The sequence below is a fragment of the Achroia grisella genome, unplaced genomic scaffold (assembly GCF_030625045.1).
Source record: "Achroia grisella isolate CSIRO2021 unplaced genomic scaffold, CSIRO_AGI_Agris_v1 utg918, whole genome shotgun sequence".
Classification (NCBI taxonomy): Eukaryota; Metazoa; Arthropoda; class Insecta; order Lepidoptera; family Pyralidae; genus Achroia; species Achroia grisella.
Window position 1 is genome coordinate 1289065 of NW_026713067.1, and position 19752 is coordinate 1308816.

General features: G+C 32.1%; 1 protein-coding gene across 3 annotated transcripts in view; it reads left to right on the top strand.

The window, feature by feature from the left end:
* The window catches only part of LOC131853978 (deoxycytidylate deaminase-like), a 30740-nt gene extending 17724 nt beyond the window's left edge, over positions 1-13016 (top strand). Inside the window, exons 1-5 of one of the 3 annotated variants that reach the window (XM_059205084.1) lie at positions 453-1075; positions 2335-2493; positions 3803-3873; positions 5050-5263; positions 12348-13016. In XM_059205084.1, coding sequence (XP_059061067.1) covers positions 1035-1075; positions 2335-2493; positions 3803-3873; positions 5050-5263; positions 12348-12378 — 516 coding nt within the window. In that variant the 5' untranslated portion in view covers positions 453-1034 and the 3' untranslated portion in view covers positions 12379-13016. Of the gene's footprint in view, positions 1-452; positions 1076-2334; positions 2494-3802; positions 3874-5049; positions 5264-12343 lie in introns of those variants that run through there. The other 2 variants (XM_059205083.1, XM_059205085.1) reach the window with 2 other exon arrangements.
* Positions 13017-19752: the final 6736 nt, after the last annotated feature.

Consider the following 19752-nt stretch of genomic DNA (forward strand, 5'->3'; position numbering starts at 1 on the left):
TATAACTCATTATTTTAAATTTACACTCATTCCTACTTATTCAAAAATTAGGCTGTTATGCTATAGAGGTGACCGTTAAATTAACGAACAGTTTTGTTATATAGTGTTTTGTGCGTGAACGAACAAACTAGTTTACTCGACTCGTTTAGTCGGCTGGTTGATGAGTACGTTGCGTCGCGTCGCTATCGTTTCTCGTAGGTATATCGTGTAAGCCTATCGAGAAAGTTGTTACAACATTGATAAAAGAGATTTTCGTTCGTTTACCAATCCTTTAGGTATGTGAAGAAATAGTCGAAAATTAAACTTGTTTTTTAAAACTAGTTCATCGTCGACTGTAAACGATAAACGGTCTCATTACTTTCACTGTAAAATCGTTGACGACTCGCCGCTATAAAAAGCGATGTTTCTATAAACTTCATAAATTGCGAACATCAATCCGGCGCCGCGGCGTTGCTTACCAATTTCTCTCACAATATTACTGACAAGTTTCAATTCTTGTCAGTCAAAATTTTAGTACAATTGTTGAGATGTTGAAGAGCGCGGAAAGTGCTCTTCATTATAGTGGATTTCGAAGGTCTTCCGGATTGAGTGAGAGTTTATGGCCCTGTACAATTACATTATTTCAATAATGCAAAACATAAAATAAACTAAGAAAATAGAAAACATTAAAAAAATGCAGGCATGGCTGTATGGGCGCAGTTACCTATGCCTTTCTGTTAAAAATAAACAAAACAAAAAAAAAATATTTGTTGATGATTGTAGTTTATACATGAATTAAATAGTTCTTATCACTTCGTAATATCTGTATATCTTATCTTGCTTCAAAAGAACAAAAACGTAAACAAACTAAACCCTTACTCTTAGTAATGTAAAAACAAACTAATGTTTAAATAATTGCTGAAGTGAAGAATAATTATGTACAATTTAAAATATATTGGTCTCTTTCTGTGATCTTTATATTGGTGAAGTGGAATTTGTATTATAAAAACACATTTTAATTCCTGAACCTTGAGAGTATTAACATAAAATACCACATGGATCTCACTGAAACTTTAGCCGGTTTATCTGTACAAAAGTAAGTTGTATAAATATTTTATTATTTAACTAAGTACATAATAATATACTTTAATCACATCATTGGGTTACCTACGTGAAGTAGAAATAAACTATATTCATATACATATAGATTTCAGGTTATAAGCATAGGTATTAAGACATATGTATCTATTAGTATTGTGTACAATAAAGAATTACAAACAAAACAAAACAAAGCAAAAAATAGGATTTTATGTATAAGTATGTAATAGTGTGCTAGTTTAGTGCTAATGGTATAACATTCAACAGTGTAAAATGATTGGATGTAGATGTAGCCAGGTTAATTAGTCCGTTATGGTGATGGTTATCAAGAGGATATATATGAACATTGTACAGGCAACCACACATGCCTTATGTTGTAACCACACATGTTTACTGTTCGATACACAATTGCTAACACATGCAAATTCACCTTATAATGCATTACACCTCATTCAATTTCACTACCAATAAAATAATTGTCCGAGCAGCTGAATGTTGCTCGAACAATTAATTAACCAAGACCTATTTTTTTTAAATTAATCCATCAATCAATCGATCAATCACTATCATTATATTGGAACTGTGGGCTTAAACCCCTACAGACATTGTGTGTGGTATTGCCAGTCAGAAACATTAACAACTGTTGATGTCATAGTGAATGTACTCAGTACATACAGTCAGTGATATTACATACACTCTCACTTTTTTTTCATTACACAGATGGTTTTGGTAGTCTAGCAGTTTAGTACACTTCTTCAGATAGTCACATACTCAATTTCTCGCACAATGCCTACATGTGTATTTATGAGTGTGATTTTTTTCAAAGTCTATGTTTAAGTAATAAACTTCTATGCCATGATGTTCTCTAGATATAGAATAGAATTTAATCACAAGGATGTGACACAACTTTATACCTGTATATATTAATATTTCTAAGCTAAATCACACCATTATTATATTTAAAATAAAAGAAATATATATAAATATATATTACAATACATGTTTATTTATATAGTCGCAACTTAGCATCCCCTCCAGAGGAACACATTAAACAATTAAAACTTTTGTTATATCAAATTGCGCTGAAGTAGTTAATATCATCATCCAATGAGAAAATAAACACAAGAGAAGAAAAACAAATAAAATTAATTTAAAAAAAAGCTGATATAATAAAGCATTCTATAAATTTAAGTGAACTTCACAATACTACATGTATATTTAATGTTTGTTAATAATAAATATGTTTGTACATTTCAGTGGTGACCATGAGCAATCCCAAAAGAAAAGAGAGAACTACATAGGTTGGACAGACTACTTCATGGCAGTAGCATTCCTGGCAGCCAAACGTAGCAAGGACCCTCATTTTCAAGTGGGTGCTTGTATAGTCAATGAGGATAACAGAATTGTCGGTGTTGGGTAAGACATTTTCTTTTTAATCATGCTAGTTCCACACTTGCAGTTGAACAAAAATCTGCAGATTTTGCCAAACTGTAAAAGAAATGCCACTACACTCCTGATGTGGTTGTAGCCCACTCATGCTTATGCACTTTATTATTATCTAGTCTATTTTCTATAAAAATCATCGCTCCTAAGAATATCCTTCAATTCTTGTCCCTGACTGGTCTAGTAGCGAACTCTGATAAAGGGTGAATACAATAGATCTATGTAGGTCGTAGTGCTACAGGTCCAAGCATCTGACAATAGAATAAACAACCCAATAAAGATGGTTGTTTTAAGTTTAATATATCTATGTGGGAACATAACTAACAAAGGCATGTTGATTTTGTTGCATTTTCTTTTGTTAGGTAGGTAAGTAATTAAAATGGTATTGGCTAATACTTATTCAATAGTTTGATGTCTATCACCTCCCTTTCTTATTAATATAGGGATATAAGGATGTTATAAATCATATATTAGTTATTTAATTTTTTTTTTTTTACTTAATTATACTAGTACAACACTGGTAAAATATTTTTTATGTTTCTGAAATAACAAACTACATGATGGTGTCGATAGGCTACGGTAACCATTTACCATCAGATGGGCCATTATGATTGTTTGCTATCATCATAGTATATATATTAAAATAAAACTTTCACCTATTGAAATCTACATTGTTAACGAGTCTAAAAACATTGTTTCTAATTGTGAAAGTGTAATATGCTTTTCTTTTTTTTTATGATAAATTAATAATAGATTTACTTATGCACTCAAGATTATTTTTTATTATAGTGTGAAAAATCTTCCAAAGGTTATCTATGGTATGTTTTTTTAAGGATGGTAATGAAATGGTGGATCCGCCTGCGCTAACGGTTTACGCTGGCGGGACACCAGTGGAGGATGATAATATGACCATGAGGTCAGGTTAGTTAGCCCATCGTGACAAATTCACCAAGAATTTATCACGATAGTTTCCGCGTGGAGGTCAACCTGACATTTATTTTTTTATTTATTTTAATTATTGCTAGCAATATGATCATCAGTTCACATTACTAACAATCCCCTTTCTACAAAAGATGAGTATGAGGTCAACTCAGTTAGCCCATAGTGGCAAATTCACTAGAAATTTAATATGATGGTTTCCATAGTGAACCACATGCAGATTATCCTGACATAGTACATTGCTAACAATGTGGTCACCAGCCCCCATTACTAACGAACCTCCCCCCCCCCCCCCCGTGTAATAGGCTAATAAGACATTAATATTATTACAATCTGTGCACAGGTACAATGGTATGCCACGAGGATGTAGTGACGACATATACCCATGGGACAAGGGAATTAAAAAATTATATGGTATGTTTACTTCATTGATATTTATTTATAACTTGCGACACGTCCCGAGGCAGATGCATTTCAAATCTTTAAATTTCTCGGCTTGTCCTATACTATAACAGACATGTATTATAGATAAAAACCTTTTTGACAGCGGCGGCGACTTTGTTTTATACTATGTAAAGACTAGTTACGACTTCGAGATTGTGTACATATGGCGCCAGCTATTGGTAATAATCAAATAACAATAATGTACAAAGCAGCTATACAATGCTATATATAATATTTTATTAATAAAATTAGAATAAAATTGTAGCTCACGTAGCTATTCATACATTCACAAAAATGATTTTATTACTCCTTTGACGGGATTTATTATTACTTTTTAAGAAAGCCGAGAAACTTCCTTAAACCAATTTTTTAACTCTTTTTCAAATATTCTGTGATTATTTCAGTATAATTCATTCAATATTCTTTTCATAGTCCTACTTTGTGATAGAGCTCCTCACAATTTATCTCCATCTGGTACGGTTTTTTACGAGAACATTGTACATTGGACTCCAATATTAGTTTTTTTGTGTACTGGAATTGCAAATAAATTGCAATTCCAGTACACAAAAAATTACAATACGCGAATATATGCAGATAAGCAATAACAAAACGTCACGCACGTTTATCAGTTTGGTCAATATTGTTGGTCGCAGGTTCGATTCCTCGCACAATATAAACATTAGTCACTCATATCAAACTTATATATTCGGGAGAGCGCAAACAGCCTCCTATTATGGCAAATATGTCGGATTGTCCGCTCCAGAGGCATTAAACATCATTGAACTGATGCGGACCCAGTCCATCTGGACGTGGACTTAAACATATTAATTAGAATTATAAGGATATACATTGTAATTTACTAACATAGTTTATAAGTTGCTTACAACATAACTTGAATGAATATCCAACTTAAATGAATAAATAAATAAATTAGTATCCATCATAAGTGTATTTATATTGGTCTGAATATTATACTATGTATATTAGGTATATATTTACAAAAACCAAATGTATTTAAGTACCTCTGTCAGTTATCTAGTCTCATAATTTAAGGTCTACTTAACTTGGCACTAGATACCGCTGTGTGAATTGTCCAATAATATTATTTATACTATTTTAATAACAATAAAACACCTTCTATTTCAGTATGTCACGCAGAAATGAACGCAATCCTCAACAAAAACTCATCAGATGTGAAGAACTGCACTATCTACGTCAAATTGTTCCCATGCAATGAATGTGCAAAAATTATAATACAATCCGGTATCAAAGAGGTGGTATACGTTTCGGATAAGAAGGCTGAAAAAATAGAGTACAAAGCGTCCAGGCGAATGTTACAGGATGCAGGAGTTATTTGCACGTATGTTTTCATTTTATACTAGCGGTGTTGTCTACGTGAATTTGTTAATAATAATAGCAACCCTGGACAATTAACAATGCATCATATAGCCCCAAACTAAGCAGAGCTTTAGTTACGGGTACTGGACAACTGATATAAATACTTAGATACATTGTTTTGTAAATACGTATGTAATATAAAATATTTGGACATACTATATATCTACATTCGGACAGTTTTTTAAAAGACAAAGAAAGTTCAATTAACTTATTTAATTCGAATTACAATTAAGAATCTCGATTGATTCGACTTGTAACTATATTAACTTATTCGCTGTCACGACTAAAGTGTGTTCGACCACCTGCCATCCTGTATTCTCGTACTTCTTGGATGGCGTTCGTTTCAGTCATCAAGTTAGGACAACTTTCCAAGAATAATCGCTGTATCCATGCCGGTCAAGTGGTATTTGTACGGATCTAGAGTTTGTAGTCATAAATACAGATGTTTTCAACGTGCAGGGAAACAAACCTGTTAATCTAGGATATGAACTGTCTCTACCAAATTTAATAGGCATCCCTGTACTAGTTTTTGCGTGAAAGAGTACTAAATATCAATCTTTAGATTACTATGTCGGCGTAGTTAAAAACTATTTTATGACTATATAATTAATTTGACAAGAAAAATATTCTTATAAACCAAAAGGTTTATTTCCTGTATAAAATCATCTATTTCTATGTTCGCTCTTGCTAAATTACTTTTTAGAGTTGTTATCTCACTTTTAATTTATTCTCTATCCACATTACAAATAGTAGACAGATTAAACTTTGGCCTAGATAGTCTGAATGTGTTGATGTAAAGAATGTGGTTAATGACTCATTGGATACATTGCTCCTATACTTTCTTGTTGTAATTTTATGTTACTTCATATTATATTGCATTTTATACAGGCCTCTCTTCCCCACTGGGCACACTGGGCACATGTCCAGGGCCCCGCGATGGTTTGGGGCTCCCTAGTCTAGTCTAGTTCCTACTCCATTGCCAAACGATAAGCGATCTCGCCTGAAAATCGATATTTAAAAATGCATACCGACTATGGTCAATTTGTTCGTTTTTGTTATTTTTTTTATAAATGTCTAACGAGAACTTGACCTCCTCATCACATGATTTTTTAAAATTATTTTTGCCTGGTTTGTTTTTAAGGGAGCGCATTCCCATATATGTACATTTGTAATGAGTCATGTTCAAAAATGACTTGTCTATTCTAACAAAATACTATGGTCATTATCCTAATGTACCCAGGACCTCTAATAGGTGAAAGACGGCCCTGATTTTATATTCATAACCAATTAGTGATCTGAGGAATTATAAACTGTAGTTTACTCGTGAGAATGAGCGCCCTCTAGTAGATTTTGGTGTAGACCTTTGTGTAGTTATTTCACAATTTTACTCTTTTATTTGTACACAAGTTGTTAATAATTAATTTGTGGCTAACGGTTCGTATAAGTGTCTGTTGTAATTTAGCTATGCACCTATAGATGGCAGTACACGTGTTATTAATTTGTTAATTTAGATTTATAAATATATTATATATAATAAAATATATATTGTTTATACATCGATGTTATATGGAACTTTGTGATATTATCACCAAATTTAATCCTCCAAGTTAATTCTAATTGATATACTTAACTTATCTTTACTATATTGATCGTATGTTACGATCCTTTTGGTACAATTGTCCACAAACGTTAACAAAACATACTTGATATGTATCTGCATATCACATATTTTACATATCACGATTACTATTAGATATAGAGATTATATATTAGATATCTATCTAATATAATCTCTACATGTAATATGTGACTTTCTTCAATTATATAACATACCTACTAGCTGCACCCGCGGTTTCACCCTCATGAAATTTATAGCCTATGTGTTACTCTTATATATAAGCTATATCGCTATAAAGTTTAATCAAAATCTGTTCAGTAGTTCTTGCGTCAACAAACAAACATCCATCCATACTTACAAACTTTCACGGTTATAATATTAATAAGATTTATTGAGCCCAGCGATTAATTTATATCTACAGAGCAGGTTTGACTAGGACGGCAGCGACAACTACCACTACAAAAAATAATTCAATGTCATTATCTTATATTCTTTCTTTTGTCGCTGAAAGCCATTTTGGTAGTTACAACCAATATTGCGCCGGGGGGAAGGGGATTGATAGTAATATGGACTCATAACCCATGAACATATTACTAGCAATGTACCATGTCAGGTTGACCTCCACGCGGTTCTCCCTGGAAACCATCGTGATAAATTCCTGGTGAATTTGTCACGATGGGCTAACTGACCTGACCTCATATTCATTTTATCATCCTCCACTGGTGCCCCGCCAGTGTCAACCGTTAGCGCAGGCGGGTGCACCATTCCATTATCAGCCATAAAAAAAAAAAAATTGCGCCAATCGTGATAATTGTATGTTTATTCATGCTAATATGGAGCTGATTCTTACGGGTTTATTTTATATATCAATAATGTCTATATCAAAGCCTACTTAATACATTCGTTACGAAAGTTGTATCCTTAGTAAAATGTAATTTAAATTGAAATTTGAATTTAAATTGAATTAAGTGAAATGTAATGAAATGTATTTAATATACAATAAAGTATTACATACAAAGAAACATTTTGTTACTATAGGTATAACAAGCAGTGTCTATTAAAAGACTGCTGTGCCACTTCTAAAAATCAACGGCTTGCATACAAATAATTTGACAATAGTATTCAGATTGTTTGCAAAAAGTGGGAATCCATCTCCAACAACATAACTGATCCGAAAACGCATAAAACAATTAGATGACAAAGTATCTAAAAAATCAACTCAGATTAATTATCGGGATTTTTTGTTTTTTTTTATGGATGATAATGGAATAGTGCACCTGCTTGCGCTAACGGTTTTCTCTGGCAGGCCACCTTTCAACCCCTTTTTCTTTATTTGTATTTAAACATCTTAAGAAATAAGTTTCAAGCTTCTAGCTTTAAAAACGAAGATGCTTCCATACAAACTTTTATCTCCCTTTTCTACCACTTACAAGCCTTTTTTTTTGCAGTAAAAAGTAGCCTCCTAGTAGTAGTCTTTTCTTTAGATCGATTATTTTATCGTTAAAATTTTATTTAAATCGGTTCAGTAGATTTGGCGAAAAATGAGATAGACAGACAGATAAAGTTACTTTCGCATTTATAATATTAGTAAGTTATTTAATAAACTAACTAACCAAAAAATTTTCATCATTCTAGCTTCAAATAATTAGTTCAATTTTCTGTCATCCCGTATTTTATTTTGTCCCTTAAGGGTAACATATTTACAGACTTCAGATATTTGAATGTCAGATTTATTTATATTTAACGAACAGCCTAAAAAATAAGTTTCAAACTTCTAGCTTTAAAATGACGATAATTCTATACAACTCTTTATCTCCCCTTTTAACCCCTTTTGCTTTACTTATATTCTGTCAATAGTTTAAAAAATAAGTTTCAAGCGTCTAGCTTTAAAGTTAAGTCAATAGTTCCATACAAACTTTCATCTCTCCTTTCAGTCCCTTGCAACCCTTTTTTCGCAAAAGTATCTAACTACTATGTCCTTTCTCGGGGTATAGATTATTTGTGTACTAAATTTAATTTAAATACGTTTTAGCTTGAAAACAAGACAGACAGACGGAGTTACTTTTTCATTTATAATATTAATAGGAATTATCTTTACGATATTATTAATGCGAAAGGATAAGAATTTTATTTAATTCCACATAGATTGCCGATATTGTAAATGCCTTATAGGCCAAACGGCGAATATGGGGCAGTGGAGTGCAGAGTTTAAAAACTCTCTTTTATATTTTGTTACTGTACCAGTCCTTTAGGTGCTGATTCAGTAAATTTGAAGGACCAGGCTATAGCGTGAATGTTCAGGAAATGTGGGTTAAGGAAAACACAGGGGAACGAGGCGTGGCGGCGTTCACACGTGTTCAATTTCATTCATGGCAATTGAAAACGCGGTTCGACACAATGCTTAGACATAATGGAACCATACGTACGCCATATATTTATACAGTGTTCTGACCCAGTCCTGTCACCGACACGTTGCACTTACGTATCGGCAACTGAAATCTATAAGCACAAGAGCTCCTAATAAATGAATCCATGTTACCACTATCCATGAACGCATGCGTCGTGTCAATAACTATACACGAATACGTATAATCGCCGAACATAATTTTTTTGTCGATTGATTCCCTGAATTAACTCTCATTCAATCGTCTTGTTTATTATCTTTTGTAGTCATGCTCGGGAGAAAAGCTCGAACATGTTAATTTACATGTACCATACATGTTTATATAATGACGCATAACGGTGAGTCAGTCAGTGTACAAAAATATATTACGTCCGGAACCACAAATAAATCGTTTCCATGCAAGTAAATGAAACATAATAACTTCATCGAACGAATCGATTTAAAGCCCAGGGTGTATTCACACTTTCATATAACGTATTAATACATTTGAACGCGCAATGAATACTTTATGTAACGATGCGATGGCTATTTTATGTAAATCTTGAAACATTACTCGGCAATGTTTCAAGATTTATGACTGACATGCATGACAAGCGCAAACGCATTCGCAATAAAGTATATTATTAATATTAAAAGAGGTGACATGTAGATGACATTGACCTGATAAAATTATGCAGTAGCTAATACACGCTTGTCATGTCTGTCTAATAAATTTTGGAACATCATCGAGTAATTCGAAGCGGTCAGCTGATGGTAGAAGATGGTCCCCATCTTTGCAATTGTTAAGGCAAATCCAGACAGACACAAAATAAAATATTTGTTCTATATCTGTCATGTTTTTTATACATTTCACTTATTGTTTTACCATAATTCGCAACGGCATTTTGATATACTGCTCTATAACTTTATGATCGAAGTGTTTTCATCATTTAGACACGAATACAATCCATCGATCTGTTATACAGTTTAATAACTATGAATCGAATTAAATATAATATAACCTACCTATATTTTACTCATGACTTAATAAATCTTATCAATAAAATTCTTCGTAGAATTTTTTTGTTTTTGAAGTAATTGAAAAGATAGTACAAACAGTTAACATGTGCTACAGAGAACTTGCTACGTCGTAGAACTATCAAATCGTTTATAGCCGTTGCTGAGATTAGAGTTCACAAATATCCAGACAAGCGGACAAAAATCCACAAAACTATTTTATGATCTCAAAAAAAATATATAGTATGATAGCAATATCATACGCGTGTTTTATTGTAGTTCGCAATCTATTTATTGATAGTGATCTAATTATAGCAGTAAATAAAGCTTTGCATGATGTAATTTCGTAATAAATTATATTTTTAGATCATAAATAAAAATGTAGGTACGATTTCCATTACTTCAATTTCTCACTAATTCAATTTGTTCGAGGAAATTTGCTGTTTGTTAAATGATTGAAATGATAATACAATCAGAATAAAACAGTAATCACAATCAGTAAAACATGTTACGGAGAAATTGCTACGTCAATGACAGTTGTACTTTAAAGTCGTTTAAGCCATTGCCGATATTAGAGTCCATAAACGTAATAATTCTAAAGACTATTTTATGAACTCTGAAAAAACAAACGTTTTGTATAACTAGTGGGGACAGAGAACGAAAGAATAGAAATCACGGCCTAAGCCAAGGTTTGAACCCTTTAAAGAAAGTTGCATCTGTCAGGCAGGAGTTTACCTTCATGCGCTCCATAAGTCCTCCGCTGGTTGGAAGTGGCATCTGTACTCGTATCGTTCGGCGATGCTGTAAAGGCGAGCTGCGGCACACAATAGTATTGTTTAAAATAAATTCCGATTGAAATAATGAAATAATCACAAAGTATTTTGTGAAAATTTGATCGTAACTCCTACAGACATTTTTACACGATTTTATTATATGTAACGTCGTCGGTGGTCTATCGGTTAAGCACGTCGTGTTAGTTCCGATGACTCCAAGTTATATTCCTGGTATGATGCAAACATTTGTATAAATGAGTATGATTATTTGTAAAAATAATTTAATTATTTCTATCAAACCATATCAAAAATCATTTATTTATATAGAACATTTTAGCGGTTTATGAACGTCACGTTTTTTATATTAAAATTTCATCAGTTCAATCACCATTCAGTTACTTACACTGTTGTACTTACTATGTTGTGAAAACAACTGATATCAGGTCGATTCAGTTGTGTATAGTGGATTGAATAATTACGACACTATGATTCTGAGCAAGAGATTGATTTATACTAAGGAAAGCACTCACAATGTACTTCGAGAACTGCCTGTTCGGTTTCAGCCAGCCTTCCCAGAACTGCGGGCTCGTTCGAACATACCTTTTGAATAGTTTACCGCCAAAACCGACAATAAGTGCTCTCCGTTATATCACTCTCTTGCGTTTGTTATTATTTCATAAATGAACTAATAATATTTACGACTAATTTATTAAATAAATATATATAAGAAATCGACTATTACGAAAATAACAACAACGATAATCCAATTTTTCAAACAACAAAACATAACCTTTTTTCTTCTTGCGGCGTTAGATGCAGTTTTCTCGCAATAGTTTTGCCGTGCGTATAATTTAATAGTGAACAACCTATTATATTATATACAGATTGTATTGATAGGAAATTGCAAGAAACTCACAAATTTTCTTTTTTTTTTAAATCTAGTTTCTCAACATCGTTTACTTACAAAAGTGTCTATGTCTAACATTAAATGTAAAACCCGTCAGTTGTCTAGTACCTATAGCACAAATATATATCACTTATTAATTGCACTGCCTTATTATCTCTGATCAACACGAAACTTAACTGGAAGAGAATGCCATCAGGAATTAAGTAAAGTATACAATTTTGACTTCAAAAGAATAAATAAATAAATTCTGCTTTGTTTAATAGTGGATGGTGCTGTGTAAATTGTCCATAGATATATCAATAATTAGTATTGAATATAGAGATTAACAGTTTTACTTTTTCCAGCCAGTACATACCAAAGACGAGGACAATGGTCATAGATTTTGAAGAGGACAACGATGATTCGCTCTCGGCTGCAGACATAACTCAATAAATATATTTAATTACAGTAGTATTAAACAAACAATAATCCATATTATTAATGTTATTAAACTCAACAGTTTGGTTGAACGCACTAATCAAGAACTACTAGTTCAAATTAAAAAAAAAGTTGTATACACCATTTATCAAGGAAGGCTACCAGCTTTATAACATAGGTGTGGAGAATCGATGAAACAGGCAGACGAAATTGCGCTGGGTCAGATAATAATAATTCCCCCAAATGGGGTATATGCAATTACCTCCGCTCACCTAGTCCGAAGCAACTTTATTTATAAGTTAGGTTGTCAAAATGTTGTTACCCCATCTATTGATCACTTATTAATATTGATAGGTTATCAATATATAAATGTATGTATTGTGAAAAAAAATATTCCCATTTGTCGAAAATTATGCCGACGGAGGAATACAAAAGGCATAGTTAAAGTTTATATGAAGAAGGAATGCTACAAACTATTTGTTTTATTATAGAAAATATATGTACTGTAAGTATAGATTAAAAATTTGTGTAGTCGTGAGTGAAATCTCTGTGCCTTTGACAGTAACCTTAGTAAACTTCATATTTTAATTAAAGTTATAATTTAAAATCATTTATTCATGTAGGATATTTAAGCAGCTTATGAACGTCAAATTTATTATATTATTATTATTCTACTACTGTCCAGTTATAGGTTTAAATTCAGAAGAATTGACAAAAAACCCAAAGATTTTCTTTTTTTTTTAAATGCCCGTTCGTTTACATTGTTTAATTAGACAGGTATCTATGTCAAACATTAAATGAAAATATATAATACTATTCCATGCACGTTGCATTGTCATTTAAGTAAATGAATTAAATATTTAGACTTTCGACTACATAACTGTTGTAGTTTATTCATGTAGTAATAAGAAAAAAGACTAGGTAAACGGAGAAAAATATATATTAATTTAGACTACTGACTTAACAGAAAAGAAAAAAGGAATTGAAGTAACAAAACAAGAATCTACAAAAGGAACTATAAATTTTAAATACAAACATGAAATAATAATAAATAATCTCTTCTTACCATACCTTCTATGGGAATCTCTTAGATACAATTTTAGTGAATTATATATTTTAGTTATTTATTAGTATTTGCTTATGTTATTATAAATAGAATAATTTTGCACAAGTGTATGAACTTTTGTTCATAGCTATAATATTTTTATCAATTTCTCTCATTGGATCTCACGAGCGGAAGTTGTGTGAGCTGTGCTAAGAGGTAACTTTTAATATCATATTATTATTATTTATGCGAAAATTTGCATCCACTGATAAATGTCTGTTATCTACTATTTTATGCAAAAATTTGTTCAGCAGAACAGATTTGAATTTTTAATGGTCTCTATGGTGTAGCGGTTTTGCACACCGCCTTAATTCTGATGGTCGTGGGTTCGATAAGCGCACGGAATATTTTTTATGAGTATCTATGTTTGTTTGTATTGGTCTGTATATAAATAGTTTATAAAAAATAGACTTAAGTAGGTACTCATTTTTATAAATTTTAAGTTCCCACATTACAAGTCCTCCGTTGTGGACTAGATACTACTGTGTGAATTGTCGTGGATTATTATTATAGAATGATATGATCGAACTTTGATTTAATTAATAAATGCAATATTATTTTTCCTCCATTGTTTCTGAATGTTTACTGTATAAATTGTATGAATCATAAAACAATGGACATATATTATCTAATTCCATTTAAAATTACTACAATAATTACTAACCAAGAACCAGATAATTATAATGAAATCAAACTGAACAATAATAATTAGAATAACAAATAAATACATGTTTCATCGTACTGCGTAGACCACCATGTTGTCTTGTGTTTTATGGTGGTCCTAATTATATTGAAATGATGAACCGCGATCTAAATGTTCGGCGACTGTTAGACCTATTTTATGCAACAATATATAATGTAACAATATCATCAGTACTATAAAATCCACCATCTAATGGTATTCTAAGACTAAAATAAAATAATACATCACAAAATCTAAGACTCTCTTTAAAGTTCGGAACTTCTCCACTTCTCCAATAATTTGTTATAAAAAGGCATATTTTGTCAACCCCCATCCCACTAATGTGAACGTAATTTATGGATCGATCCCAAATGTGTAATTAATAATTTAATCGTGTTAGTTAATATCATGCCACGCATTGAATGGTCACGAGACGTTTTTTAAAAGAGAAAAAGTTATATTTACAGACCCGTAATAAAACTAATTAATCACCCATGAACTAAATATTTTAATACATATTGCAACATATACTATTAAATTGTTTTTTTTTCTGTATATACGATACTGCTGTGACTAAGTTTATACAAAATGTAATATTTTTAAATAAAAACTCAATAAATAACTATATGGTATCAATAACTTAATCTTTTTTTTAAATCCCGTACTTTGGACCCGCGGTATAATACCATCCTAATGCCATCACATTGTTTCATAGAGGACACGTACGTGGTTTCCTGTTGAACAATAATGATATGAAAATACATATGAACATAATGTTATCGATATCCTTGAAAACGAACTTGCGGACGAGATGGATTCCATCTCGTCGGAAAGTTCGTATGTTTACTCGAACATGTTCATGCACATCTTCATAATATATATAAATACACTCCTGCTCGACTGTGATGCCACAATAGTGCTGTGTCTGCTTAAGTTTTCAGTGTCTTTAATATAAATTAGTTATTTTAAACCAAGTGTAATAATATGACTGACATTATTGAAGCGCTTTTAAATGGGTATTATTATTATTATTCCATAATTCCAACTTAATTAGTACCAGCATGTACCATTAATAATCAGAATATAATTTGCAATTTTTATATAATTAGTCTGAAATTATTTGTATACGGTGGTGCTATTTAAAATTTTCTATTTTTTCAATACCTAGTCATATTTTTAGGCTACATTAATAGGTTCTACACTAATGAATTATTTACCGTATTTGTCAGCAAATTTATTTATATCATTAATTAGTTACCGCAAGCGGGTGCATGTGTTTTTTATTACTAAATTAAATCCCCGTACTTGGAACCCGCGGTGTAATACCATCGTATTGTTCTATAATATGAAAATACCAATTTATAGTCAACATCATTGGTATCATATCAAATAGGTATATTACGATAATGTACATGAACATGTTCGAGTGTTTATACCTTGAGTTGTCTTTGTCAGACGAGTTGAAACTCGACAAATCCAGGTCAAAACTTTCCTCTGTCTTCCTATTGTTCCATAAAGTACACGTACGTGATTTCCTGCGTAACAACAACAACTGTATTCAACATCATTGGTACCTACATATGGACATAATGTTATTTATTAATTTTTTGACCTTGATTGGTCATCCTTTTGTTCCATAAAGGACAGGATTGTCTTTGTCGGGCGAATTAATTTCAATTCGTCGGACAAAGACAATCATGTCAAAAACAATCGAACATGTTCATGTGCATTATCGTAATAAATATAAATACAGTCCTGCTGGACTGTGACGTCACAATAGTGTTGTGTCTCTTTAATGTTTTAGTGTCTAATAAATTAGTTATTTTATTTTAAACTTTTAACATTATTGAAGCGCTTTTAAATGGGTATTAGATATTATTATTCCATAATCAACTTAATTAGTACCAGCATATACCATTAATAATTAGAATATAAAATACGATGGTGCTATATAAAATTCTCAGTTTATTTTTACTTTTAATTAAATAAATTTAATATAACTACTTTTTCAGTACCTAGTCATATTTTTTTTAGTCTACATTAACAAATAATAGTAATAGGTTCTACACTAATGAATTATTTGTCGATAAATAAATCATCAATTAGTTAACGCTAGCGGGTTTACGATTACATAATTTAGGACCCTATTAACCGAGCGGGTTTTTTTTTCATAATTGTAATTCCGTTGGCCACAGATGACCTCTTCCGATTCAGGAGATGGCCTCTTCCGATTCAGGAGATGGCACTCCGTTCCGCAGAAGGATTTAAGGAGCTGGAACGACTGAATGCCAACTCCCGGGTGACGGATTCGATTTTAGTATAACCTCTAGGGTTTGAACCTCGTCTCAGGCGTGTTTTATTTTTCCGGAGGCGAGTTTCGAATTAATGCTTTCGTGTTTGCGCCTACGGTATACCTACGCTCCTTTCTGCAATGTAATGTAGTGAAGTGGAATAGTGTTTTAATTTGTTTATTAATTTTTTCATTAAATTAAACAATTAAATTGTGGATTTGGTAAAGAAGGCCGTCGTTATTTCGATCCCCGTTTGAATTGGACGGCATCGAAGGGAGGAGCAACGCAGCGCCCAAACGGGCGTAGGCGGACGTTTGACTACGTTAGATGGAGTGTATGAGGTCATCACTTCGCCGTCGCTGAAAACGTTTTGTAGTTTAACGTAAACGTTAACATTTCATATTTCATAGTCTTTAAACTTATATTAAAAACTAGCAGGCCGCCCCGGTTTCGCATGTGTTTTTTTAATTGGTGACTGCGGAATTGTGCACCTCTCTGCCCTAACGGTAAGCTAGCACAAGTGGAGTGTGATAAAATGAGCATGAGTTCAGGTCAGTTAGCACATCTGGCAAATGGCAATTTACCACGATGGTTTTGAGGAGGAACCACGTAGAGGTCAACAGTAGGTGCATTGCTAGCAATGGCGCTTTTAGTCCACATTACTAAAAATATCCTTCCCTTTGTTTTTATAAGAATTTATAAACATTTTTGATATCAGTCAGCCCTTGAAGTAACTCTGTTAAAACTAAGATATTTCATAATGTGTTCTTTAAAATCAAATGATATAAAGGATAATTTTGTTCAAAATCTATATAACGATTAACATCTTGTTCATAGAAACACCTTCGCAATGCATCATTTTAGAAGAAATTGGTTTACCATAAAAAGGATATAGTGATAAAAAGATAGTTATATGTTGTTACGACATTTTATTTTAAATTTTAAAGGAAAACAATTCCCTCATACATATTTTTGCGTACCTTTAATCGTTTATGCAGCACACGCAGCGGATGCACTAGAAATGAATATTTTTGCCACATTCTTCATATATCTTTACCTATACCTTTCCAACAGTGAAAGACATTTTTAAATCGAATCAGCAGAATCTGATTATACACTGAACATCGAAACACCACTTTATAATATTAGTAACTATATATAAATTAAAAAAATAAGACTACGTTGGCATAACGTACTTACTATATACTATGTACTTATTACTTAGTAATTAAAAAGGGGAATTCCCTCGTTTACAGCTTAAAATAAATATTATGTTATCTAGAGATAACATAACTTAGAAGTTATGTTATCTGGTGTATCAAAACATATCATTACTTATCTACAAACCAATTCCCATAGAGGTTACTCATTAAGTCACGTTGAAGACGTTTCACATTACAAAATTATATAAATAAGTAATTATAAAAAAGGACCAAATTTTAATTATTAAATTAAAACATTAAATTATTTCTACTTTTGTGTCCCTTTGTGAGAAAGAATTTAATTCTAAATTGCTAGTTTTCAACACAACAAATTAAACTAGGTATATATTATTTTTCAAACATTTATGCTGCTCGTACTATGTATTTTTCTACCTATTTGCCTAGTTGATTGAAATACGTATACAATACGCGTTATTACAGGATATATTTTTCCTATGTTAAAGCACATTCAATTTATTTATGTGTCTATTACTATGAGTAACAATATCAGACAGTTCCTTAAAAAGTTCCAAATGCTAGTAGATAATTATTTTACCTTATAATTATTAAATTACCGATTAAAGCACCGTATAGTCACAAATATTGTACTGTCTATCTGTCGCGTAAAGCAGACACCAATAAAACACAATCGGAATGAGCTTTGTGTTCGGAGCGCGCGTTCATTTTATTCATAAGCAGCAACATAGTGGGAGTCCTGGGCGGACGAGATAACGGGCAGTTCAAGTCCGAGAATAAGCGTATATCGGTACAACCACCAGATATTCCATCCTGTGTTGTGTTATCAGTATTGAGTCAGCTAGCAAACTACTTCATTTGTGAGTGAGTACTCAACCATTCCTTTCTACCCATATGGGAGAACAACCAGAATCCACTTTAGAGCCCAATTCTATGACCCCCTGTAAAATAGCAATGGTAACACTAATCAGTTAATTCGTGATTTAGTTAAAAAGTGATCCCTTATTGAATGGCGATTTACTAAGTTAGATAGGGTTTTAGAATAAGATTTAGACGAACAAATCGAAAAGAAATGTCAGTTTGAAGACAAATAATACAACACTTTTTTTTTAATAATGATAATAGAAGGATGCACCCGCCTGCGCTAACGGTTTACGCTAGCGAGGAACCAGTGGAGGGTGATAAAATGAGCATGAGGTCAGGTCAGTTAGCCGATTATGACAAATTCACCAAGAATCTATCACGATGATTTCTAAGGGGAACCTCGTGAAGTATAAAAGTAGTCATAAGTTTAAACATTTTAAAAGTGTCATAAACAAATAAAATCATTGTTAATATCGTGTGTCTTAATAATTTGAACTATTTAAAGCTATACTTAAGACACGTTAAAACACATTTTATTTAAGGTAATTAGTATTTATCTATATGATATTATTATATTATCCGGATCATTTTATCTATGTAATATAAATTTTCGCATTACGGCTATCATCCGACTTAACTCATTTATTAATATATTGTACTATACTTGATGCCCAACATTTTCGCTTGATATTTGTTATTCTTTCGATTCACATTTTTTCATTAATAAGGAGTTATTGTAGAGAAATCGGCTGGCACGATCATTATATAAAAGAAAATGGTTCTAACTTACGAATTCTATTGATACGACAATTTTATGATACGAAACTCTCTTCTATTATATTGTAAGAATATGATGACCTTGAATTGATGCTGAGGCTTCACCTGGAATCGAACAGGAAAAGAGAAATGAGAATAAATTGTCGAGGGTTGACGATAATTTTCAATTTTGTTTTAGACGACATTTGACGTAAATTGATTCGGAACATGGACAAATTAGTCAACTGACTTACACGGGAGAAAGCTACACAAAGCTAGCCGTGCAAGAAACAACTGACGCTGAGACCTACGCCCGTCATACGTAGCATCTGCCTTTGCGCTTTTTTAATTTTCAATCCGTAAAATACCATCACCGAAACTGTTACACGTTCGAAACGGAAGAGGTCAATATTTGGAGTCATAGAAATTAGGTGTATAGAAACTATCCCGGCAACACCAC